This window comes from Bos taurus, chromosome 14, assembly GCF_002263795.3.
Source record: "Bos taurus isolate L1 Dominette 01449 registration number 42190680 breed Hereford chromosome 14, ARS-UCD2.0, whole genome shotgun sequence".
NCBI lineage: Eukaryota > Metazoa > Chordata > Mammalia > Artiodactyla > Bovidae > Bos > Bos taurus.
Window position 1 is genome coordinate 73,760,545 of NC_037341.1, and position 26,521 is coordinate 73,787,065.

Consider the following 26,521-nt stretch of genomic DNA (forward strand, 5'->3'; position numbering starts at 1 on the left):
GTTATTGATATTTCTCCCAGCACTTTTGATTCCAGCTTATGCTTCCTCCAGCCCAGTGTTTCTCATAATGTACTCTGTATATAAGTTAAATAAGCAGGGTGACAATATACAGCCTTGACGTACTCCTTTTCCTATTTGGAACCAGTGTATTGTTCCATGTCGTTCTAACTGTTGCTTCCTGACCTGCATATAGGTTTCTCAAGAGGCAGGTCAGGTGGTCTGGTATTCCCATCTTTTTCAGAATTTTCCACAATTTTTTGTGATCCACACAGTCAAAGGCTTTGGCATAGTCAATAAAGCAGAAGTAGATGTTTTTCTGGAACTCTCTTGCTTTTTTGATGATCCAGCAGATGTTGGCAATTTGATGTCTGGTTTCTCTGCCTTTTCTAAACCCAGCTTGAACATCTTGAAGTTCACGGTTGACGTACTGTTGAAGCCTGGCTTGGAGAATTTTGAGCATTACTTTACTAGTATGTGAGATGAGTGCAATTGTGTGGTAGTTTGAGCATTGTTTGGCGTTGCCTTTCTTTGGGATTGGAATGAAAACTGACTTTTTTCCAGTCCTGTGGCCACTGCTGAGTTTTCCAAATTTGCTGGCATATTGAGTGCAACACTTTCACAGCATCATCTTTTAGGATTTGAAAAAGCTCAACTGGAATTCCATCACCTCCACTACCTTCATTCATGATGATGCTTCCTAAGGCCCACTTGACTTCGCATTCCAGGATATCTGGCTCTAGGTGGGTGATCACACCATTGTGGTTATCAGGGTTGTGAAGGTCTTTTTTGTATAGTTCTTCTGTGTATTCTTGCCACGTCTTAATCTCTTCTGCTTCTGCTAGGTCCATACCATTTCTGTCCTTTATTGTGCCCATCCGTGCATGAAATATTCCCTTGGTATCTTTAATTTTCTTGAAGAGATATTTAGTCTTTAACATTCTGTTGTTTTCCTTTATTTCTTGGCACTGATCACTGAGGAAGGCTTTCTTATCTCTCCTTGCTGTTCTTTGGAACTCTGCTTTCAGATGGGTATATCTTCCCTTGTCTCCCTTGCCTTTTGATTCTCTTTGTTTCTCAGCTGTGTGTAAGGCCTCCTCAGACAACTGTTTTGCCTTTTTGCATCTCTTTTTCTTGGGGATGGTTTGACCAACACCTCCTGTACAACATTACAAGCCTCCATCCATAGTTCATCTGGCACTCTGTCTATCCGATCTAGTCCCTTCGATCTATTTGTCACTTCCACTGTATAATTGTTAGGGATTTGATTTAGGTCATACCTGAAAGGTCTAGTGGTTTTCCCCACTTTCTTCAATTTAAGTCTGAATTTGGCAATAAGGAGTTCATGATGAGCCACAGTCAGCTCCCAGTCTTGTTTTTGCTGACTGTGTAGAGCTTCTCCATCTTCGGCTGCAAAGTATATAATCAGTCTGATTTCAGTGTTGACCATCTGGTGATGTCCACCTATAGGGTCTTCCCTTGTACTGTTGGAAGAGGGTGTTTGCTATACCAGTGTGTTCTCTTGGCAGAATTCTATTAGCCTTTGTCCTGCTTCATTCTGTACTCCCAAGGCCAAATTTGCCTGTTACTCCAGGTATTTCTTGACTTCCTACCTTTGCATTCCAGTCCCCTATAATGAAAAGGACATCTTGTTCGGGTGTTAGTTCTAGAAGTCTTGTAGGCCTTCATAGACCCGTTCAACTTCAGCTTCTTCAGCGTTACTGGTTGGGGCATAGACTTGGATTAGCGTGATATTGAATGGTTTGCCTTGGAAACAAACAGATCATTCTGTCGTTTTTGAGATTGCATCCAAGTACTGCATTTCAGACTCTCTTGTTGACTATGATGGTTACTCCATTTCTTTTAAGGGATTCTTGCTCACAGTGGTAGATATAATGGTCATCTGAGTTAAATTCACCCATTCCAGTCCATTTTCATTCGCTGCTTCCTAGAATGTCAATGTTCACTCTTGCCATCTCCTGTTAGACCACTTCCAATTTGCCTTGATTCATGGACCTAACATTCCAGGTTCCTATGCAATATTGCTCTTTACAGCATCAGACCTTGCTTCTATCACCAGTCACATCCACCACTGGGTGTTGTTTTGCTTGGCTCCGTCTCTTCATTCTTTCTGGAGTTATTTCTCCACTGATCTCCAGTAGCATATTGGGCACCTACTGACCTGGGGAGTTCATCTTTCAGTGTCCTATCCTTTTGCCTTTTCATACTGTTCATGGGGTTCTCAAGGCAAGAGTACTGAAGTGGTTGCCATTCCCTTCTCCAGTGGACCACATTCTGTCAGATCTCTCCACCATGACCCACCCGTCTTGGGTGGCCCTACACAGCGCGGCTCATAGTTTCATTGAGTTAGACAAGGCTGTGGTCCATGCGATCAGATTGGTTAGTTTTCTGTGATTGTGGTTTACTCATGCTAATTATTTTATTACCAGTTTTAAAATATTGTTGTTGCTTAGTTGCTCAGTTGTGTCTGACTTTTTACTACCCTGTCGACCGCAGCATGCCAGGCTTCCCTGTCCTTCACCGTCTCCCAGAGTTTCCTCAAACTCATGTCCATTGAGTTGGTAATGGCATCTAACCATCTTATCCTCTGTTGCCCCCTTCTACTCCTGCCCTCAATCTTTCCCAGCATCAGGGTCTTTTCCAATGAGTCAGCTCTTCAAATCTGGTGGCCAAAGTATTGGAGCTTCAGTATCAGTCCTTCCAGTAAATATTCAGAATTTTATTTCCTTTAGGACTGACTGGTTTGATCTTGCTATTCAAGGGAATTTGAAGAGTTTCTCTATACCACAATTCTGGTACTAGATATTTTCAGTTCTGCAGTGCTCAGTCTTTTTTATGGTCCAACTCTCAAATCTTTACATGACTACTGGAAAAGTCATGGCTTTGACTATATGGACCTTTGCCAGCAAAGTGATATGTCTGCTTTTTAATATGCTGTCTAGGTTTGTCATAGCTTTTCTTTCCAGGAGTCAGCATCTTTAAATTTGATGGCGGCATTCACTGCAGTGATTTTGGAGCCCAAGAAAATAAAATCTGTCACTGCACCCACTTTTTTTCCATTTGCCGTGCAGTGTTGGAACTAGATGCCGTGATCTTCATTTTTTGAATGTTGAATTTTAAGCCAGCTCTTTCACTCTCCTCTTCAGTTTCATTAAGAGGCTCTTTAGTTCCTTTTTGCTTTCTGCCATTCAGATCAGATCAGATCAGATCAGATCAGCCGCTCAGTCGTGTCTGACTCTTTGCGACCCCATGAATCGCAGCACGCCAGGCCTCCCGGTCCATCACCAACTCCCAGAGTTCACTCAGACTCATCTCCATCGAGTCGGTGACGCCATCCAGCCATCTCATCCTCTGTCGTCCCCTTCTCCTCCTGCCCCCAATCCCTCCCAGCATCAGAGTCTTTTCCAATGAGTCAACTCTTCGCATGAGGTGGCCAAAGTACTGGAGTTTCAGCTTTAGCATCATTCCTTCCAAAGAAATCCCAGGGCTGATCTCCGTCAGAATGGACTGGTTGGATCTCCTTGCAGTCCAAGGGACTCTCAAGAGTCTTCTCCAACACCACAGTTCAAAGGCATCAATTCTTTGGCGCTCAGCCTTCTTCACAGTCCAACTCTCACATCCATACATGACCACAGGAAAAACCATAGCCTTGACTAGATGAACATGCAAGCAAGCAAACTATAATATTTTTACCTAACAAAAAGTGTAGTTCTTTTGTTGCAATTATGTCTGCATCTCTGCACTGTTACCATGAAACAGAGTAAGTCAGGGGTAAGATAGAGTACCTGATGTGGTTAGTGATGTCTGATTTTCTTACACTGTTATAGAAGTACCCATATAGATGATTCCATTTAAAAGAAGTTTGATACTCTGTGCTCTAGTATAGGAAGTCCATTAAAGTATTATTTATGTCTGAATATTAAAAAAATGATCCCTCAAGAGAAAAAGGAAGTTTCCCTTTATTTGAAAATTTGCAAAGTTTCTCATATTATAGTGTTTTCTCAGTTACTTTATTTCAAACAACAAGCATTGTTTTGAGAAAACAGTGTTGGAGGAGAGTCCTTACATCATACAAAACTAGCTGAATATTCCAACAGTGTAAGGCCCTGACCCTTGACTGCCCTATACCTAGGCCATTTCTCAGGGTTCTGTTTACAGTGAGAAACCTGGAGGGATGAAGTAATACCTCCTTCCAAGGCCAAAGAGCAGGCCTGCTGAAAGCTTCTTATAAAATGCGTGGATTCCTAAGTTCATTGTCACACTGCTCTCGGGAGGTACAGTCTGTGTCATCCCCGTCAAACTTGGTATGGAAGGGGAGCTGCTGCAAACACAGTGAGGCTTACTGCCAGCTTTTCTCTGACCCAGGAGTCTCCGTCTTCTGCCAACATCCATGAAACGGGTACAAGTTAACTTATTATCTTGTAATAAAATTGCAGACCCAAGAGATACATTAGCCTGAAACAAACATGGTAAATGAAAGTTTAGGAAATTATAAAGTTTAATTGTGTATTGGTATCTCTTTGCTTTAATTTGCATTTTCTTGATGGTACATGATGATACTAAGCATCTTTTCATATGCATATTTGCTCTCTATATTTCTTTGAGGAGGTATCTAATAAAGTCTTCAGCTGTTTTTAAAAATCAGGTTGTTTGTTTTCTTATTGTTGAATTTTAAGAGTTCTTTATATATTTTTGATAACAGTTCTTTATAAGATACGTGTTTTGCAAATGTTTTCTCCCAGTCTGTGGTTTGTCTTTGCATTCTCCTGACATTATCTTTCACAGAGCAGAACTTTTTGATTTTAATGAAGTCTCACTTATCAATTATTTGTTTCATGGATCATGCCTTTGGTGTTATATCTAAAAAGTCATCTCCATATCCAAGGCTATATAGATGTTCTCCTATGTTATCTTCTAGGAGTTTTATACTTTTGCTTTTATATTTAGGTCTGTGATCCATTGTGAGTCATGTTCTGTGAAAAGTGTATGATCTGAGTGTAAATTCATTTTTTTGTATGTGAATGTCCAGTTTCATCACCAGTTGTTGAAAAGACTGTGTAAGCTCCACTGTTGACTCCGTTTATGTGAGTCCAGTTCTGGGTTCTCTGTTCTCTCCCACTCATCTCTTTCTCTCTTTTTTCATCAGCACCACACTCTCTTGATTACTCTCACTTTATATTAAGCCTTGAATTCTGGTAGTGTCAGTACTCTAATCTTGTTCTTCCTCAATATTGTGTTGGCTATTCTAATTTTTTTTCCTCTCTGTATAAACTTTAGAATCCGTTTTTTGATATTCACAAAGTAACTTGCTGGAAGTTATCTGGATTGTGTTTATTTTTATAGATCAAGTTGGGAAGAACTGACATGTTGACAATATTAAGTCTTTATATCCATGAACATTAGTAATTTTTATTAGAAGGTAGAGAAACTAAAAGACTGGTCAGTTAATAGCTCTAACAGAAGAACTGACTATATAGAAAGTTGAAACTATGGACTGATAAGAAGTTTTAGTAATTATCTCTTGATTTTACTTTTCTATTTTCTTCTATTCCCTAATATCTATGGATGACTAAGATGTGTTTATAGTATTACCTTAAGGAGAGTATTGCCTTAAAGAGCTAAAAGATTGTGTTTTTAAAGCTTTGAAAATTTTATTTAAACTGGCAAAATATAGGTTCTAAAATTTCCTGAGCTTCTCCGAAGAGATTTATAACCAAACATGATGAGGTTTCCCAGGTGGCTCAGTGGCAAAGAATCTGCCTGCAGTGTAGGAGAACCAGGAAACACAGGTTCTATCCTTAGGTTGGGAAGATCCGAGTAGGAAATGGCAACCTGCTGCCGTATTCTTACCTGGAAAATTCCATGGACAGAGGAGCCTGGCGGGCTACAGTCCATGAAATCTCAAAGAGTCAGACACAGTGCAGAGACTGAGCACACACTCATGCAAGCAAGTCTAATATGCAAATAGAATTTGATTTCTAATGGATGATATTTCAACCATTTGTTACTATTTTTTTTTTCAGTTTTGGTTTTACTTATTACTTTTTATCTCTCAGCCATTTGTAATTCACATAATTGTTTAGTTTATATATATTTAATTGTCTCTTGTTATGATTGCCTACTCTTACATTATGTAGTTTTAGAAAATAAAGAACAGCTCTGCTGTTCTGTGTTGCACCTGTCACTGTATTTATAGTAAAAGCATTTTGGTACTTTCAGTCCTTTAGTCCCAGGTAAAACTCTTTAACAATACAGTTGTATTATAGAAATTAAGCCTTTCTAGTTTTCTAGTCCTGATTGCCAATTCTGTTTACAAATTTCATGTTATACGTACAGTGTAGTATGTAATTATAATATACTTTATTTTTTATAGTTTTTACCCACCTGTTGATGAACCAGCTATTGAAAGTAAAAATATTGATCTATCAGGACGCCAGGAAAGAAAACAAATCTTCAAAGGGAAAACATTTGTCTTTCTAAATGCCAAGCAGGTAATGTTATAAGCTAAATTTTCTTGAAAAAAAATATTATAAACTAGGATAAATTATCAGTTATCAGTTATTAATACATTTCCTTTTGAGATCTTGTGTCAACGTCCGAAGGGAAATAAAAACCTGCCTAGGCCCCAGAACTTGCCCAGTGTTCATGTATATGACTGTGGCATTTCTTAATATCTGTTAATTGGCTGATTAAGTTTACATAAATATATACAAGGAAGAGACCAAAAACTTTTATTTAACTTCTAATTTGTTCAGTTAGTTAGCAGCTGTTGAATGTCTTCTATGTGATGAGCTGAGAGTTCCAGAACTTTATGTTATAGGTGGAAAAATGTAAGTAAGCTCACACAGTTCCAGAACTGTGTAATGAGGGACTGTAATGGTATCTAGTGAACGAGGGGTTTTCTCCTAATGGAAGCTCAGATTGTCCTGTTAAGAAGTAGAATCATTTAATTTTAAGTATGTATTCAAGAAATTAATTATGGCTGTGCATTACTTTTTTCCTTTTTTCGCCCATTTTTAGCATAAAAAATTAAGTGCAGCTGTTATATTTGGAGGAGGAGATGCTAGGTTGATAACAGAAGAAAATAAAGAAGATGATAGTTTCTTTTCAGCTCCTGGAACCTGTGTTGTTGATGCAGGACTAACAGATTCACAGACTTTTATTCCTGACTCTCAGAAAAAATGGATTCATTCAATTATGGATATACTCCAAAGGTATAGAATTATTCTTTATTAGTTGTTTTTTTTTTTAAGGGAAAGTAGGTTATTCTATATGTAAATTTTTCATACTCCACATAGTAATATAAAGGCATATACAGTCTCAAAAATGACAGAATGATCTTGATTCATTTCCAAGGCAAACCATTCAATATCCCAGTAATCCAAGTGTGTGTCCCAACCACTAATGCTGAAGAAGCTGAAGTTAAATAGTTCTATAAAACATTCTAGGATTAACACCCCCCAAAAGATAACCTTTTCATCATAGGGGACTGGAATGCAAAAGTCAGAAGTCAGGAGATACCTGGAGTAACAGGCAAGGTTGGTCTTGGAGTACAAAATGAAGTAGAGTAAAGACTAACAGAGTTTTTGCCAAGAGAATGCACTGGTATAGCAAACACCCTCTTCCAGCAACACAAGAGAAGCCTCTACACATGAACATCACCAGATGGTCAATACCGAAATCAGACTGATTATATTCTTTGCAGCCAAAGATGGAGAAGCTCTATACAGTCAGCATAAACAAGACCAGAAGCTGACTGTGGCTCAGATCATCAACTCCTTATTGCCAAATTCAGACTTAAATTGAAGAAGTAGGGAAAAACCACTAGACCTTTCAGGTATGACCTAGATCAAAGCCCTTATGATTATACTGTAGAAGTGACAAATAGATTCGAGGGATTAGATCTGATGGACAGAGTGTCTGAGAACTATGGATGGAGGTTTGTAACATTATACAGGAGGTGGTGATCAAAACCATCCCCAAGAAAAAGAAATCCAAAAGGCAAAATGGTTGTCTGAGGAGACCTTACAAACAGCTGAGAGAAGAAGAGAAGTGAAGGGCAAAGGAAAAAAGGAAAGATATATCCATCTGAATGCAGAGTTCCAAGAATAACAAGGAGAGATAAGAAAGCCTTAGGTGAACAATGCAAAGAAATAGAGGAAAACAATAGAATGGGAAATACTAGACATCTTTTCAAGAAAATTAGAGATACGAAGGGAACATTTCATACAAAGATGGGCACAATAAAGGACAGAAGTGATACAGACCTAATAGAAGCAGAAGGTATTAAGAAGAGGTGGTAAGAATACACAGAAGAACTATATCAAAAAGGTCTTAATGACCCAGATAACCACAATGGTGTGATCACTCACCTAGAGCCAGATACCCTGGAGTGTGAAGTCAAGTGGGCCTTAGGAAGAATTCCTGCCAACAAAGCTGATGGAGGTGATGAAGTTCCAGCTGATGTATTCCAAATCCTGAAAGATGATGCTGTGAAAGTGCTGCACCCAACTTGCCATCACATTTGGAAAACTCAGCAGTGGCCACAGGACTGGAAAAGGGCCAATTTTCATTTCAATCCCAAAGAAAGGCAATGCCAAAGAATGTTCAGACTACCACACAGTTGCATTCATCACATGCCAACAAGGTAATGCTCAAAATTCTCCAAGCTAGGCTTCAACAGCAAATGAACAGAGAACTTCCAGATGTACAAACTGGATTTAGAAAAGGCAGAGGTAACAGATCAAATTGCGAATATTCGTTGGATTATAGAAAAAGCCAGGCAATTCCAGAAAGACATCTACTTCTGCTTCATTGACTATGCTAGAGCTTTTGACTGTGTGGATCACAACAAACTGTGGAAAATTCTTTAGGAGATGAGATACCAGACCACCTCATGTGTCTCCTGAGAAGCTTCTATGGAGGTTAAGAAGCAACAGTTAGAAGCAGACATGGAACAACGAAAACTGACTCATAGTTGGGAAAGGAGTACGTCAAGTCTGTGTATTGTTACCCCACTTATTTAACTTCTATGTAGAATATATCATGTGAAATGCCAGGTTATATGAAACTCAAGCTGAAATCAAGATTGCCGGGAGAAATATCAGTAATCTCAAGATATGCAGATGACACCACCCTAATGGCAGAAGGCGAAGAGGAACTGGAGAGCCTCTTGATGAAGGTGAAATAGAAGAGTGAGAAAGTTGGCTTAAAATTCAACATTCAGAAAACGAAGATCATGGCATCCAGTCCCATCACTTCATGGCAAATAGGCGGGGAAAAAGATGGAAACTGTGACAGACTTTATTTTCTTGGGCTCCAAAATCACTGTGGACAGTGACTGCAGCCATGAAATTAAAAGACTTGCTCCTTGGAAGAAAAGCTATGACCAAACCTATGCAGTGTATTTTAAAAAGCAGAGACATCACTGAGACAAAGGTCCATATAGTCAAAGCTGTGGTTTTTCCAGTAGTCATATACAGATGTGAGAGTTGGACCATAAAAAATGTAGAGTGCCAAAGAATTGATGCTTTCTAATTGTGGTAGTGGAGAAGACGCTTGATAGAGATCAAGCCAGTCAATCCTGAAAGACATCAACCCTGAATATTCATTGGAAGGACTGATGCTGAAGCTCCAGTACTTTGGCAGCCTGATGCAAAGAGCTGACTCATAGGAGAAGACCCTGATGCTAAGAAGGATTGAGGACAATATGACCCAGCAATCCCACTGCTGGGCATACACACCGAGGAAACCAGAACTGAAAGAGACACATGTACCCCAATGTTCATTGCAACACTATTTATAATAGCTAGGACGTGGAAGCAAGCTAGATGTCCATCAGCAAACAAATGGATAAGGATATTGTGGTAAATATACACAACGGAATATTACTCAGTTATTAAAAAGAACTCATTTGAGTCAGTTCTAATGAGGTGTATGAAACTGGAGCCCATTATACAGAGTGAAGTTAAGTCAGAAAGAGAAACACCAATACAGTATATTAATGCATATATACAGAATTTAGAAAGACAGTAACAACGATCCTATATGCAATGCAGCAAAAGAGACACAGATATAAAGAACAGACTTTGGGACTTTGTGAGAGAAGGTGGGGGTGGGATGATTTGAGAGAATAGCATTGAAATATGTATATTACCATATGTAAAATAGATGAGTAGTGCAAATTTGGTCCATGAAGCAGGGCATTCAAAGGTGGTGCACTGGGACAACCCAGAGGGATGGGCTGGGGAGGGAGGTGGGAGGGAGGTTCAGATGGGGGACACATGCACCCGTGGGTAATTCATGTCGATGTATGGCAAAAACCACCACAGTATTGTAAAGAAATTATCCTCCAATTAAAGTAATTAATTAAAAAATAAAGATTGAGGACAGGTTAAGAAGGGAACGACAGAGAATGTGATGGTTGGATGGCATCACCTACTCAAGGGACATGAGTTTGAGCAAACTTCGGGAGATAGTGAAGTTCCGCGAAGCCTGGTGTGCTGCAGTTCACGGGGTCAGAACTAGTTGCGCGTGACTGAGCAACTGAATAGTAATATATACAAGAATTATTACAAAGATTTTATTGTATATGGTTTGAAAATTTATTGTGACTTAGTATGCTTAAAGTAGAATAGACTTATCCATGATAATTTTCTCTCAGTACATATGTTATGCCTCTTTTTTGTTACTTTAATTAAAGTTGCAGAATATACAACTCTTTATAAAGTAGTATTTGTTTTCCTCTAGATTATGTAGTTGAGAAAGTTAAAACTCAAATGTAAAATGTTTTCTGAAATAGCCTAGAAATGTATTTTTCCCTGGATGGTTAGTACCCATTGAAAATTTATATGAAAATTTTTATCCCTCCTGTATATATAGGCTACTATAGGAATGGGCTTCCCTGGAAGCCCAGTTAGTAAAGAATCTGCCTGCAATTCAGAACCCGGTCTGATTTCTGCGTCAGGAAGATCTACTGGAGAAGGAATAGGCTACCCACTCCAGAATTCTTGGGCTTCCCTGGTGGCTCAGCTGGTAAAGAATCTGCCTGCAATGTGGGAGACCTGGGTTCAGTCCCTGGGTTGGGAAGATCCTCTGGAGAAGGGAAAGGCTACTCACTCCAGTATTCTGACCTGGAGAATTCCATGGACTGTATAGTCCATGGGGTTGCAAAGAGTCGGACACGACTCAGCGACTTTCACTTTCAGTTTTCATAAAAAAGCAGAAAAAAAAAGTATCAAATATACTAGAATAGTGTTTGTAATGGGGGAGGACCATTTGAAATCACTAAAGCAAGGATTTTTTTCCTGGGCTCTTTATTTATATTAATAATCTTTGAAGTACAAAGTAAAAAGTCAGCCTTGGCAGTCTGTTGACTAAATTCTTGTTCACTTAGTAAAAAGTTATTAGGGCTTATGGTATTCATATGTCTAAAATGTCCGTAAATAAACAAGCTGTCTCCAGTATTCATTTTTCCTATCCCAGGAGTTCTGCTGACCATGAAGGACTTTTTAAAAAAATGAATTTGCAGAAGTAAAAAGTAATACTTCAGTCTTGTGTCCCATAAATATTGTGCTTAATGGAGATGTAGTAACTGCTATGAAAAAGGAAATACCTGTGTAACAAAAGTACCATCATATTACTACAACCAAAATGTCCTGTAATTATGTTTTAGGCACTGGGGATATAATGATAAACAAGATAGCCATGGTTGTCTAGAGGAAAAGACAGATAGAGACAAGTAAACAGATAACTACAAATGTGTATAAGGAAGCAGAGTAACAGGGCGGGGGGAGAAGTTTATTCTAAATAGAGAAAGCTTCTTTCAGGCAGTAGTTTACCTATGACCAGTTTTTAAAAGACATGGCAGACAATAGCAATAATAACTTATTTACTGTAAGCTGGTCCTGTTCTAAGCATTTTACATATATTAAGAGGTATTTTAAATATTTAAGCCACACAGAATCCTGTGTATTTTTTTTGTCATGATTCTCATTGTGCAGAAAGGGCAAAAAGGGATTTGAGTAGAACACGGGGACTGATGAGAGGAGCCAGCGTGTTAACCCGCGGAGTCTGGTTCCAGAGCCCATCCCATCTTGCTGCCTTTCATGTATAGGGACCCTGAGGTAAGAACGGAGCCTTACCTCCGGGTAAGAGGGTGCAAGGGTGCAAGATTGCTCAGAGGCTAGTGACCAGATCATGAGGTGACATTTTGTTCTGTAGTCTTCGGGCCCTGTTTCAGTTTGGTTTTGGAGAGAGGATGATTTTACAGTTTGAGAAAGACTATCACTTAAAATAACACCTGTCCAGTTAGTCTAAGCCATTGATTGTCATGGAAAGTGCAGTTATATCAAACCAGTAACTTCAGCTATTGACTGAATTTTATACAATCTGCCAGCATTGGGATTGGTTAGTGCCATGGTTCTGTTGATTAGTTGTCAGAAGTGGGTATAGGATATCAGTTAAATATCTCTGAAAAAAGTTAGAAGTCTAGGGGAACAATATAACCCTGATGTTTGTCCTTGCTGAGATATGTTCCCAGTATCTTAGCCCAAATTCAGGAACTCTTCTTGTTGCTGATTTTTTTCTCTTTATCCTCTCTTGCTTTGCTTTCTCTTCTCCCCTGTTCCATGGCTTTGCATAAAATTGAATGAATTACAATCTTTGGATTATATGATACACTGTCATCATTGAACTAAAATAACATATATTCATTTTATTCACTAATTAGTTATTTTAAATAAATTTCTATTATTGTCAACTGTTGAGACCATCTTTGTATGTTTCCTGCCGGTACTTGTGCAGGACTTTCTTTGGGATGTATCACTGCATTACTAGGGTCAGAACATTCAACAGTATCGAACTGTTGGCCACTTTATGCTTCTACCCATGCTACGTAAGAGACAAAGTTAGATGCACACCATTTTCAAGACTTGGCATTTTCAGACTATCATTTTTGCCAGTTTAATGGATATGTAATCATATCTTGTGATTTTGATTTGTATTTCTCTGATCATAAGTGATGGCTAACACTTCTTCAAATGTTTATTGGACATTTAGTTTTCTTCCTTTGTGAAATACATGTCTCTCGCCCAGTTTTCTATTGGGATAATTGTATTCATTTATTAAGGTACAGATTTCCCCAGTTTTATATGTTCTTCTGTGTGTGTGGTGTCTGTGTATGTATATTAATAGTTCTCTATAATTTTACTACATGTGTAGGTTTGTGTACTCACCATAGGTCAGATACAGAACAGCTCCATCACCACAAGAATCCCTCATGTTGTTCTTTTATAACCACACATCCCTCCCCACTTGCCACTCCCTGTCTTTAAACTGTGGCAACCAATAAATTTGTTCTCCATTTCTAAAATTTTATTGTTAAAAATACATATTTATAAATGAAATCATAACAGCATATATATACCCTTTTAGAATTTTTTCTTCACTCACCATGATTCCTCAGAGATTCATCTAGGTTTTGTATATCAATCCTTTTTTATTGCTGAATAGTGTTTCATGGTATCGACAACCATATATGGATATTTTTAATTACATTTTCCAGTTTACTGTTGATGTATAGAAGTTCAGCTGACATTGATAATAATATCATATCCCACCACCTTGTCAGGCTGTCCTTTATTTCTAATTTATCTGTAGTCTTTTTTCCTATAAACCATATCATCTGTAAATAATATTTCTCCCCTTTTTAATTCTTACGCCTTTGGTACTGCTCTCTGTTATTCTCTTTCTCGCTTGGTTTTGGACAAACTGGGCATCCAAAGTGGTGATAGTAGCCACATTTATCTTACTATTGACTTGAAAAGGAATGCTTCTAGTGTTTCTCCATTTAGGATGATGTATGTCTGTATAACATTGTTATGAAATGTGTATTTTATAAAGCCAATCTTTATAACTAATTTTCATAATATAGTATATAGTTTCAGAAGTGTTGGTAGTATAGTAAATTTTGAATTGCCTAAAATATTAAGTAGGTATTCATATATATCATTTGATGATACTTTTTAAAATCTGTTTTTTTTAGTGTTGTTATAATTGCACAGAGTTCAAGTCGAAGTTAAATTGTTGTTTAGTCCCTAAGTTGTATCCGATTCTTTGTGACCTCATGAACTGTAGCCTCCAGGCTTCCCTGTCCTTCCCCATCTCCTAGAGTTTGCTCAAACTCATGTTAATTGAGTCAGTGATGCCATCCAAACATCTCGTCCTCTGTCCCTCCCTTCTCCTCCTGCCTTCAGTCTTTCCCAGTATCAGGGTCTTTTCCAATGAGTCAGCTCTTCGCATCAGGTGGCCAAAGTATTGGAGCTTCAGCATCAGTCCTTCCAATGAATATTCAGGGTTGCTTTCAAAACAACGAATGTTAAGCATTTGAAAAATACCTTTAAACTACTTTAGCCACTTAAAATATATATGCATATGTATATATTATTTATTCTGTGGTATGGATATACTGCAGTTTGTTGAATCATCCACCCATGAAGAATGTATGCATTTTTTCAGTTTTTGTTACAAATAAAGCTGCTGTGAACATTTGTGTACAGGTTTCTGTGTAAGCGTAAGTTTTCATTTCTCTGGAATAAATGCCCACAAGTGCAGTTTCTGGATTTTATGGTAATTGCATATTTGTGTGCCTTTAAAAAAAAATTTGTAGTTCTTTATATATTCTTGACATTAATCCTTTTGTAACTTTTATGTATTACAGAATCTGTTACCACTTTGTAAAGTATCTTTTTATTGTGTTGATGAATGAAAGTCCTTAATTTTATTATCCTAAAAGTTAACTATCTTTCATAGTCAGTGTGTTTTTTTTAATTTTACTTAAGAAATCTTTTTCTACTCATAGATCAAAAAGATATTCTCTTCAGTTTTTTTACTAATATTTTGATATTTTGTTTTTGAAATTTAATCTGTCTGAGACTCATTTATTTTATACCAAGGGACTTTACATGCATGGGAATGGTTTTGGCTTTTGTCTGTTGCATTGAGCAGTATAACTGTACTTGTACCAGTACCACATTGTCTTAATTACTAGAACAATTTAAGCCTTCGAATCTAGTAGGACAGATCTTTTCTTTCTGCTCTTCAAAAGCATCCTGGCTATTCTTGGCTTTTTATTTTTCCATATACATTTTAGTCATTTTTTAAAAAACCTTACAAAGAACCAAAATTTTTCATTTTACAAAGAAAAGTGAAACATTTTTCAAATGTTAAACATTTGAAAAAGACCTTTTAAGCTACTTCAACCACTTAAAATATCTCTGTAATACATAATAAAAAGAGTTTTAAAGCTCTTGAAACTTGAGGTGTAGTTTCTATATAGCATTATTAAGTTAAATTATATTTGGTTTATGTCATTATTCACATTACAGAATAACAAAAAATGAGTTCACCATAAGATTCCTTTAATAAGATTCATTAATACATGTAAATTTGGTCAAATGATTTGATTTACTAAACATAAAATTATAATACATATTTAGATGTAATTTATATATAGTTCTTTGTACTTTTTTCCCCTCCTTCTCTCCACCCCCCCCCCCCACTTTTTATTTCTCTCTTTAAGTCTTATCTTAGGATTCTAGTAATCATAGATTGGCTTTAAAAAATCTGTTTTATTGCTTCATCTGAATATTACTGTTCTTAGTGTGAAAATTATAGTTTTAGAACTGGAAGGATCTGTATCCCTTAGCTTAGATCTGTATTTTACAAGTGAAATAATTGAATTACTAAAAGGTGATGAACTTGCACAATGTAATGTTGCTCCAGTGAATAAGCTAGTACTATATATATATGTGCAATTCTCTCTGTACCATTAAATTGTGATATCACCTGAGGGGAAAAAAGGATAGATTCAGTTGATATCATCTTAATAAAAATTGTTAATTTTAATATATTATTATGCTTAAACTATTTTATTCTAACAGGCGGGGTCTTAGACCTATTCCAGAAGCAGAAATTGGATTAGCAGTTCTTTTTGTTACTACAGAGAATTACTGTGATCCACAGGGCCAGCCCAGTACAGGTAATTAAAATATTATTTTATTGATTCTTCAGCAACTTTATATGTAAATAGATGATAAGCTGTATGTACATTATACTTGCCAGGGTGACCATTTTCACCATCTTTTAAAGGTCATATGTTTATCCATTCATTTATTCATTCAGTAAATATTTGTGGCTACTAAGTACTTGGCACTGTTGTAAGTACTGAAGGAACAGTGGCGAATAAAGTAAACAAGATACCTTTACTGTGGCAGCCCACTCCAGTACTCTTGCCTGGAGAATCCCATGGATGGAGGAGCCTGGTGGGCTACAGTCCATGGGATCGCAGAGAGTCGGACACGACTGAGCGACTTCCCCTTTCCCTTTATATCCTAGAAGTCAGGATTCAGACAGTTAACAAGCATCCACATCTGATAAGTTCTGTTAAGGCCAAGTACAAAGGGAAGGCTGAAACAAGGTGACCTGATAGAGACTGGGAGTAGGCTCTTTTAGATTGGGGGTCACGTATGGTCTCACTTAGTATGTCGTGTTTGAGCTCCTCATGTCCTGAAGTGATGGGGAAAGGCAGCGATGGAAGGATCTCGATAGCAGAATTCCAGGTAGAAGGAACAGATCACAATCACACCTGTGTGGAGAAGGGATTCCAAAGGCCCCGAATGGAAGTGGGGACATGGGTAGAAGCTCCTGTGGAGGTCCAGTTGAGAGGAGCCTGGTGCCTTGGACCAAGACGGGCAGCACAGCAGAGAGCAGAAAAACAAACGGAGGCCAGGTCTTGGAGCTAGGCCCAGCAGGTCTTGCCTGTGTAGGATTTAGAAACAATTTAGATCTAGTCTTTTGGCATGAATAACTGGTTGGATGAGGGTGCCATTTATGGAGATGAAGAATACATATTATAATCATCTCCACATTGACTATTACAAAAGCCATTTTACGCAGAACAACTATTACCCTTTTTTAAAAAACACACTCCCCTGCTTTCTTGATAAGCTGATGATGCCATTAAGAAGGTGGTTCATTTATTTTTTCCTTCTCACTTCTTTAATTTAGATATGCTTACATTTATTGTCCTTTCTAACTTTTCTTTGTCTAGCTATGAGTGCATCCATTCAGTATTTCTTTATACATTTATTTGCATCCTAGATTCTTTTTAATAGTTATTTATCAGCAGTTACTGGACTTGAACCGAAAGACAAGTTATGACAGCACCACCTGATTATGCACTCCAGGCGGTATCACAGGAGGTATCATTTATATTGTAGCCCACTGAATGGCATCTATAGAATCGGACAGTGTACCTACGATTGGCAATAGTAGCTGCCGTTGCTTAAATTTGCAAAGTTTGCAGTGCTTTACATATGGCATTCCAATTTAATATGCAAAACAATCCTTTTAAGGGGGATGACATTTTTGCATTTTATAGGTGAGGAAACTGATGTACAGAGAGGTTAAGAAATTAGCCAGAGGTCACATAAGAAATAATTTAATTCAAACTGACTCTTTAAGTCAAAGCTGTTATGATAATATTCTATTGCTTTTGTGATTGATGGTGTGAGGGTTACTGGAAGCAGATATAAAAGGATAGACAGCTAGTCCTTAGATTTTATGATTCGGTGAGAATGTTTATTCACCTGAAATCTCTACCCTTTCCCATGAGTGCACTGGATATACTTCGGTCTGTAAACAGTTAACCTTCAAATACAGTTTTAAGAGCTTGTGAAGTTTTCATTATAGTTGTGGTATGGTAACTGTTTCCTCAAAATTCATGACTGAGATTCTTGGAATTTATCCTTAGAGTCAGAAGTAAAGTTATCTCTTCAGCCTCTTTTAGAAAACTACTTTGATGTAGATACCAAAAGTGAGCCATATTCTTGGAGAAACTGTGCACTGGAGAGCTCCCAACCCTTTAGAAATAGCATATACTGTAGATACTATTTTGTTGACAGTGGATTTCTGTTCTGTTATAGAAAAAACAAAACGCTATGTATAATTTCAGTTAACAACACAACAAAAATATGTAAAAACAAACAATCATTGAGTCTATGTGAATGGCTCCCCTTTCCCAGTACCTGTTCGGGACAACTGTCCTTTGTTTTTCTTTCAGAAAACTGGTTCTTAGTTAGATAGGTGCTTCAGAAACATTTTTAAAATACAGATTCACATTCTGTATAATTCAGGATATTGCGGGATGCAGCCAAGGCATCAGATTTTTTTGGTTTGTTTTGTTTGATTTTAACCTCCTGTTTATTATATAAACTCCAAGAAACTAAGAAAGGACTGAGCTAGAGAGGAGTACTCAGACCATCAACTTCAGTCATTTTTTACTCACCCAAGACCTGAAATTCTCCCTCTGTAGCTTCTGCTCGTGGGGCTTGCTACCATCAAGATCCTGCCCTATTTGAACCCTCGTATCTTTCTTTCCTGAGGGCTGTTACAATTGCCCCCAATGAGAGTCCTGCCTCCACATTCATCTGTACAGTTAATTTTTCACTTTGCCACTAGAATCACTTTCCCATTTCCTAAAAACTTTTGCTTGTTCTTATTATCTGTCAAATAAATCCTTAAGCCCTTTGTCTAGATTTTTGAGCTTTCAGCAGTTTAGCTGTGGCCTATCTCTTCCCATCCTCATCTCTTGTTTAGTATACTTCCCTAGAGGTATATATGACATGTTTTTTAGAACTTCTTAATTTATTTGGGAATAATTCTAACTTAAAATACCTCATGTATAATATGCTGTGTTTGTATGTGTGCCATACTCCCTGACCGTGCTCATCATGGTCCCTGTTCCTAGAAGGCCAACACTGCTCTTCAAAATCCGACTCATCTCACAAATGCATACCTCCTTCGTGAAGTTTTTCTAAGTTTTTTTTCCTCTCTCACTACTCTTCTCCAGGTTAATTATTCTGTTTTCTATATCCCAGTAACTTTTTTTGCATTCCAGTTAGAGTTTCTTTCTACTTTGAAAAATCACCAGTTGTTTCCATGCCTCTTTCAGCCACTAGATTGATTGTAAGCTTTTATTAATTTTGAATTCTCTGATATCACCAAGCATGATACTTGTTTGTAGTTGATATGAATATTTGCTTAATTGAACTACGTTATTGGTACATAAGATTATCTTTGCTTGAATGGGCCAACAAAGTTTTACCATTTATCAAAATTCTTATTACATTTCTGCTGTTAGAAAGGTATTTATGGCCAGAAGGTCCTAAGAGATCTAATCGTTCTAATAATAAAAGGTAAGCGACCTGAAGGCTAAGCAAAGTTAAGGTCCTGTAAATAAAATGGCCAAGAGTGTGTGTGCTCAGTTGCTAAGTCATGTCTGACTCTTTGCAACCCCATGAACTGTAGCCTGCCAGGCTGCTCTGTCCATGGATTTTCCAGGCAAGAATACTGCTCTGGGTTGCTTTTCCTCTTCCAGGGGATTTTCGCAACCTAGGGATCAAACTCGTGTTTCCTGCATTGGCAAGCAGATTCTTTACTTCTGAGCCTCCTGGGAAAAGCTCCAAAATGGCCAAGACAGTTCTAAAATTTGGGTTTTCTGACTACTAGACCAGTACCTTTTCTATTGTGTTATTTCATATGGAAACGTGTCATAACAAATTGGTAAAATCTGTGTTATAATTTCTTGCATATATTCATAGGTAGGTCTGTGTGCGTTCTAAATCATAGCCATCTGACTTAAACAATTTTACAACACAGCTAGTTTGAGGGGAACAGAGTGAATACATTTCCTGCCTTTTCTTCATCCTTTGTTTCCTCTTTTCCTTTCGTATTCATTCATTCATCTTTCAACAAGTATTTTTTGAACAGTTGTTATATGCCTTTAATTATTCTGAAAACTTGGAATAAAGAGGTGAACAGGTTAGAGCAAATCCCTCTCATTATGGTATTTTAGCAAGGAGAGCGTTGTCCTTAATCTTACTGTTAACAAACAGTTACTCTGGTTCATTAGGTTCAATTTATGTGTTTCTTTTGGGCTTGCCTCATAGCTCAGTTGGTAAAGAGTCTGCCTGCAATGCTGGAGACCCAGGTTCGATTCCTGGGTTGGGAAGATCCCTTGGAGAAGGAAATGGCAACCCACTCCAGTATTCTTGCCTGGAGAATCCCATGGACAGAGGAGCCTGGCGGGCTACAGTCCACGGGGTCGCAAGATAGCGACACAATTTAGCGACTGAGCCACCACCACCAAGTGTTTCTTGTAGTGATTATATACCCAGTTTTAATGACTGTTTTTTGTGAACTGTTCAAGCTAAAATGAATTTTAGGGTATGTATGTAAAAGGAATGCGAGTGAGCTTTTAAGGTGTTCATATAATGTGAGTGATAGAAGTAACTTAAATACCTGAATTTGGAATTAGTAATAAACATTTATTAAATACATCCTATGTCAGGAGGATATAACAGTGATAATTTAGTTTTGATACTTAGTAAATGTCAACTTAAATTTTTTTTGTTGTTTTCTTAATTCCATTAACTTGTTTATATCTATTATATACCAAACATTGCTCAGAGATTGGAGATGTAGAAATGAGCAAGACTCAGTTCCTGTTCTCAAGGAGGTTCCAAGTCTAATGAGAGCAAGTAACAAGTATGGTATAACGTGATGATAATAATAACAGCAGGCACTTGCATGGAGAAGGAAATGGCAATCCACTCCGGTACTCTTGCCTGGAGAATCCTGTGGACGGAGGAGCCTGGTGGACTGCTGTCCATAGGGTTGCACAGAGTCGGACATGACTGAAGCAACTGACTGTGCGTGCGTGCATTGGAGAAGGAAATGGCAACCCACTCCAGTGTTCTTGCCTGGAGAATCCCAGGGACGGAGGAGCCTGGTGGGCTGCCATCTATGGAGTTGCACAGAGTCGGACACGACTGAATTGACTTAGCAGCAGCAGCACTTGCATAGTCCTTACTATGTTCTAAGATTTATCTAAGTGCTATCCATCTATCAATTCATTTTGCCCTTAAAACATGTGAGGAAAATATTGTAGTTATCCTCATTTCATAAATGAGGAAACTAAGGCACAGGGAGTTTAAGTAATACAGGTCACACAGCTAGCATTAAAAAGTTAAAAAGAATGTGTTAACAGTTAATAGACTGATGTAAAGGGTGGTAGGGGAGCCAGAATAAAGGGCAGCTAATTCGGTGTGGGAGGTTTAAGAAAAGTATTCCAGAAGAATGGCACTTGAGTTAAATTTCTATCCTGGTATATAAAATGATGAAATGATCATTATGGTTTTCTGGAGTAGCCAAAAAATGTCTGTCTAAAACTGTTTATGTCTTCAAATAGTATATTCCTTCTGAAAATTAAATTCATCTTGATTTTGATTTGTGTAGATATGGTAGATATACTTTTCGTGGGGGGAGAAATTTTAATTTTTTGGTCTCCTGACTAAAGCATAATTTGAATTAGAATTTAAGTTGAGTTTATTTTTATTTAAGTTGATAATCGTTTAACAGGAAAGATTTGAGGTAATTTTAGCATGATTTGGTTCAGATAAGCTCATCACAGATGCCAGTAGGCTGCTGCTTACAGGCTTTGAGTATTTGGAGAAAACTGGGTGCTGTAGTTAATTCCCTCAATGTGGCACACTCCTAGCAACGTTCCGTGACCAAATGTCCTTCTTGGGTCTAGCAATTGTGATTCTTTCTGTCACTTCTGTGATTTACAGGATTGAAGACAACAACTCCAGGTCCAAGCCTTTCCCAAGCCTTACCAGCCAATGAAAATTTAATGCCAAATGCCTCAGTGAATACTACAACATATGTAGCTGACACAGAATCAGAACAAGCAGATACATGGTAAAGCTTCATTGATAATGAACTATTGTTGTTATTCTATCAATAAATTAATAGTATATTTAAGAAGTAAAGTCAATGCCTTATCAAGTTGTTTCTTGGGAGATGAAGTATTTGGAGTGTGGGATGCCAGGAAAAATAATATTTGGGGACAGAGTTTAGCAAACCTTATAAAGTACTGGAAAATAATATTTTTGGCTCTATGGGGTATTGACCTCCGTCATAGCTACTCAGCTCTGCCGCTGTAGAATTAAAGCAGCCATAGACACATGTAAATGAGTGAGTGTGGCTATACTCCAATAAACTTAATTTACAGAAACAAGTGGTCAGCCCTGTTTGTCCTACAAGTTATAGTTTGTCAACTCCTGAAATAGATACTTTTGTTTTTTTTTATTCCTTGAAAATGTACATAGAAGACTACAAAGAATTACAGTTTCATTTGTGACTGGTGTTTTATGGTTCTGTACCTAAAGAGGGTTTTTTTTAATTGTTTATTTTTTTGGAAAGCAGGGGTAGCTCATAAGTATCCCATGGCATTTTTTTGCTTAAGACACTATTTTAAATCCATAATGAATTATTCATATTGAAAGATACTTATGGTGGCACTGTATTACACCATAACTAAATTTTCACTGTACCTATGGTTTGTATTGAAACTGTGTTTAACTTTTAAAAGAGAAACTATTACTTTTTAAAAAGTCAGCTGAATGACAACTCTGGGTTTTTTGTAAAATATGAATGGCAAAAAAACACACATAAGAATAGCAAAGATAATATATATTTAACCATACATTGTAGACCTGTGTGCTTATATGTGGGTTTAAAATATTTTTCTGTTAATCTAGAGTTCTATTCTAGAGACTGCCTTTTGGTTGGAATGTCACCATTTTAGTTCACTGAAAGTGATTGAAATACCACATTATATTTACTAATGGAATTACTGCTTGTTCTTTTTCTGAATTTCTAGTTTTTAATCACTTTTTTTTTACATGCAAGTAATTTAAAAATTTTAAACAAACCAAGAAACACTTAGGAATATGATGGTTTAATTTATAATAAGATACAGGGTTATTATTTCATGTGTGTTTAGCAGTTTTTTTATAGAGCAAGCCTGACAGTATGTGCTGTAGGGGATGGAGAGAAAAGGATATCATCTATCTTCAAGGAGCTTTGATGTCAAAGGAGCTGCTTTCTTGAACAATATATTATAAAATATATTCAATAAACAGTTACTTCGAGACAACTATATTCTAAAGCTGTATTATATTAGTGCTACTTAAAGGACTTTGTTTCTGGATAAAAATTGCTGTAAATTTGATTGTTTACCATACATTCTTTTCTTTTGCTGCAGTATGGATTTGAGTGAAAGACCAAAAGAAATAAAAATATTTGGAATGGAACCAAAATGTCGAATACTTTCACAAGAAACGTCCACTGTGAAGAAACCCCACAAAATAAGCTCTAATAATAATATAGTGTCAAATACTCTGGTTAGGATGAAAATCCCAAACTATCAGCTTTCACCGACTAAAGTCCCACATGTAAATAAAAGTAGAGGTTGGCCTTCTCAGCATCAGCAAACCAACTCCATCAGAGACTATTTTCAGCCGCTTACCTCTCCCCAAAAAAGGTATAATTTTTAATAATAGTGCTTTGTGCTTCTAAAAATATTCATACTTGTTTTATGATTGTAGAATTGTACTAAGTTCATATTCTGTGTAAGTATGCTTCTGTAGAAAGCTGTGGCCCTTTGAGCTTATTCCCTCTCAGAAATGTCCACATTGCCTTCTTACCTAAGTTCATTTCTGCTGCTGTTGTTCAGCTGCTCAGTGGTGTCCGACTCTTTGCAACCCCACGGACTGCAGCACGCCAGGCTTCCCTGTCCTTTACCATCTCCTGGAGTTTGCTCAAACTCATGTCCATTGAGTCAGCGATGCCATCCAACCGTCTCATCCTCTGTCATCCCCTTCTCCTCCTGCCTTCAGTCTTTCCCAGCATAATGGTCTTTACTAATGAGTTGGCTCTTTGCATCAGGTAGCCAAAGTATTAGAGCTTCAGCTTCAGCATCAGTCCTTCTAATGAATATTCAGGATTGATTTCCTTTATAACTGACTGGTTGATCTCCTTGCAGTCCAAGGGATTCTCAAGAGTCACTTAAGTTCATTGGATAGATTTTCTCTCATTTTTTTCCTTCTGTTTCATTTGCTGAAAAGCTTTCCCATACCTGAGTTTTTTGACCTACCTGTTTCCATTGGTTAGGTCTCATTTCCTCTAGGACCATGCTCTATCACTTATTCTTAATTGCTAGCACCTTTAGTATCTTCTAGGTCCTTTTCTTCTGTATTCTTCTGATGCAAAACTAAAAAAGACTCTATCTCATTTTTAGTTTTTAAAACCTTCCCTTGACTTGATTTCTTCCTGAGCTACTGCTCTTTATCTTTTAAATTCACTGTTAAACTTATAAGAGGACATTATTGTTCCCATTTCTGTATGAAATATTTCTTAACTAACAGTATTTCATCATGACCTGACATCCTTGAAAGTAATCACTGACACACTTCACACCTCTAGTGGCCTTTTGGTAACATTCAGCTCTTCAACCTTTGTTCTCCTTGTGATTTCTTCTTGATTTTTTGTGGTAGTGTCCCAGTTTTTCTTTTTTCTTTTTTTTGCCTCTCTGACTTTGCTCCCATTGAGGACTTCTTTTCTTCCTACTATGTATATTTCATTTCAGGTTATAAATGGTCAGTATATTTGGTCCTGACTTAGTAGTATATCACTCCTACTTTTCCACAGAAATCTGCTCTTTTCCCTAATCATCAGTGTAAAACTTTTTCACCCCTGTCATTGCACTGGTATGGAATTTTGTTAGCAGTTTACTGTGTCAACATCTTTGACCCTTTCTGCTCTGCCTCCCCAAAACAGTGCTGATTCTTATTTTAATTGTCTTATAAATATCTCTCTTTCCATCTGTTTGTGTTGCTATCTTTCTAACTCAAACTCTGATTATTAGAATTACTACAGAAACCTCTTGGTTGGTTTATCCAGACCTCGACATTAGTTTAGATTCGTTAAGGTATCACTCTTAACTATTCCAGTTCGACATGCAGGTTATAAACTGCAGAGCAGAGACCCAGTTTGTGTGTCCTCTGTGGCCTCAGTACCATTTAAATGAGCTAAGTATTCAGCACTTACTGAGTGAATGATACAGTATTATATAGAACGTACATTGTCATATATTCACATATATAGTCTTAGACTACATTCTGGATTTAGCCACTTCAACTTGAATCTGGCTCTCATGAACTGAACAGGTTTTAGTCCCAGGGTAATTTTTCCTTGCTCACAAGTTCCCTACATTACAAAGTAAGCTGTTTTTTTTCTGACAAGTTTTTTGTATTTTATATTCTTCTACCTTTTCCTCACACTGATTCATCAACTATTGCAACTTTTAAAAAAGAAGATAAATATCTCTCTATTATTTAAGCTATGGGATTCATCAGTCCTATCAAAACAGTCAAGTGTATATGAATTATGTACTATTTTCAGATATCTACTTTTTTTATATCTGGTGAGATTGTTAATCATTAAAACTAGGAATATTGTCAATTAAATGAAGAAGGGGGTGAATATTGCCAAACTAAAAAATTACTTAGCTGTGTTCATTTTCTGTTTTTCTTTTCTTCTCTCCTTTTTTGAACCCAAGGGAAAGGGATGAAGAAAATCAAGAAATGTCTTTATCCAAATCAGCAAGAATGGAAACGTCTTGTTCTCTTTTAGAACAAACACAACCAACTACATCCTTGATAAGGAAAAATAAGGATGAGCACCTATCTCAGAATGTGCTTGTGGAAGAAAACCCAGATAATTCATATGCAGATACCAATGTAAAACCCACTGTGAAAAATTATGCCAATAAGTCTCTTTTTACAGAAAATCTAAAATCAAAAAAAAGAAAAGAAATTGATGATTTAGCCATAGAAGATGAAGTATTGGAACAGTTATTCAAGGATACAGAATTAGAGTTAGAAAGCGAAGTGAAAGTTCAAAAACAAGAGGAAGATATCAATGTTAGAAAAAGGCTACGATTGGATAAAGAAACAAATGTCACTTTTAATGATGAAACAATACCAGAAAGTAACAAAATATCTGTAAGTAACATTATTTATTGAGAAGTATTGCAAATAGGAACTTAGAATGTTAAAAAGTACTTTAGATATTTGTATTGACAGTATGAGCAGAACTTCTGTTTATTTGGGGGAAAAAATTAGAATCTTCTACACCCCATATTAAGTATAAGAGTTTGTTGGTTGATAAAGTAAATGTTAAAAATATAATGATTCTTTGACTGTTTATAATAGATGACAACAACTAAAATTGTTATTCATGATTGTTTTAATAGATTTCCAGGCTGTACTGTTTTATTACATCAGACATTTGGCCATGATGTTAAGTATAGGAGGTGCTTTAATAGAGTAAACAGGCACTGAAAGATGAAGAAAGTTAGCAAAACAAAGTATCTACTTAAATAAATTTTTAAGATAGAGCATGTGTAACATCATTAGAGATTTTTAATTTTCATTTTTATCTTTAATGTTCTATCCTCTTTTCATGAATATTGGTAATTTGTTTTACTAACTTTGTTCTAAGACAACAAAGATTATTTTTTAGATTGTTTCCTATT

General features: G+C 37.0%; 1 protein-coding gene across 3 annotated transcripts in view; it reads left to right on the top strand.

Moving 5' to 3' along the window:
- NBN (nibrin) overlaps positions 1-26,521 on the top strand; it is a 55,611-nt gene that overhangs the window by 11,772 nt on the left and 17,318 nt on the right. For all 3 annotated transcript variants that reach the window (NM_001075837.2, XM_059893256.1, XM_010812215.4), the window contains exons 6-11: positions 6,392-6,509; positions 7,039-7,232; positions 15,960-16,057; positions 21,711-21,840; positions 23,189-23,467; positions 25,544-25,988. In NM_001075837.2, the coding sequence (NP_001069305.2) occupies positions 6,392-6,509; positions 7,039-7,232; positions 15,960-16,057; positions 21,711-21,840; positions 23,189-23,467; positions 25,544-25,988 (1,264 nt within the window). The remainder of the gene's footprint in view (positions 1-6,391; positions 6,510-7,038; positions 7,233-15,959; positions 16,058-21,710; positions 21,841-23,188; positions 23,468-25,543; positions 25,989-26,521) is intronic.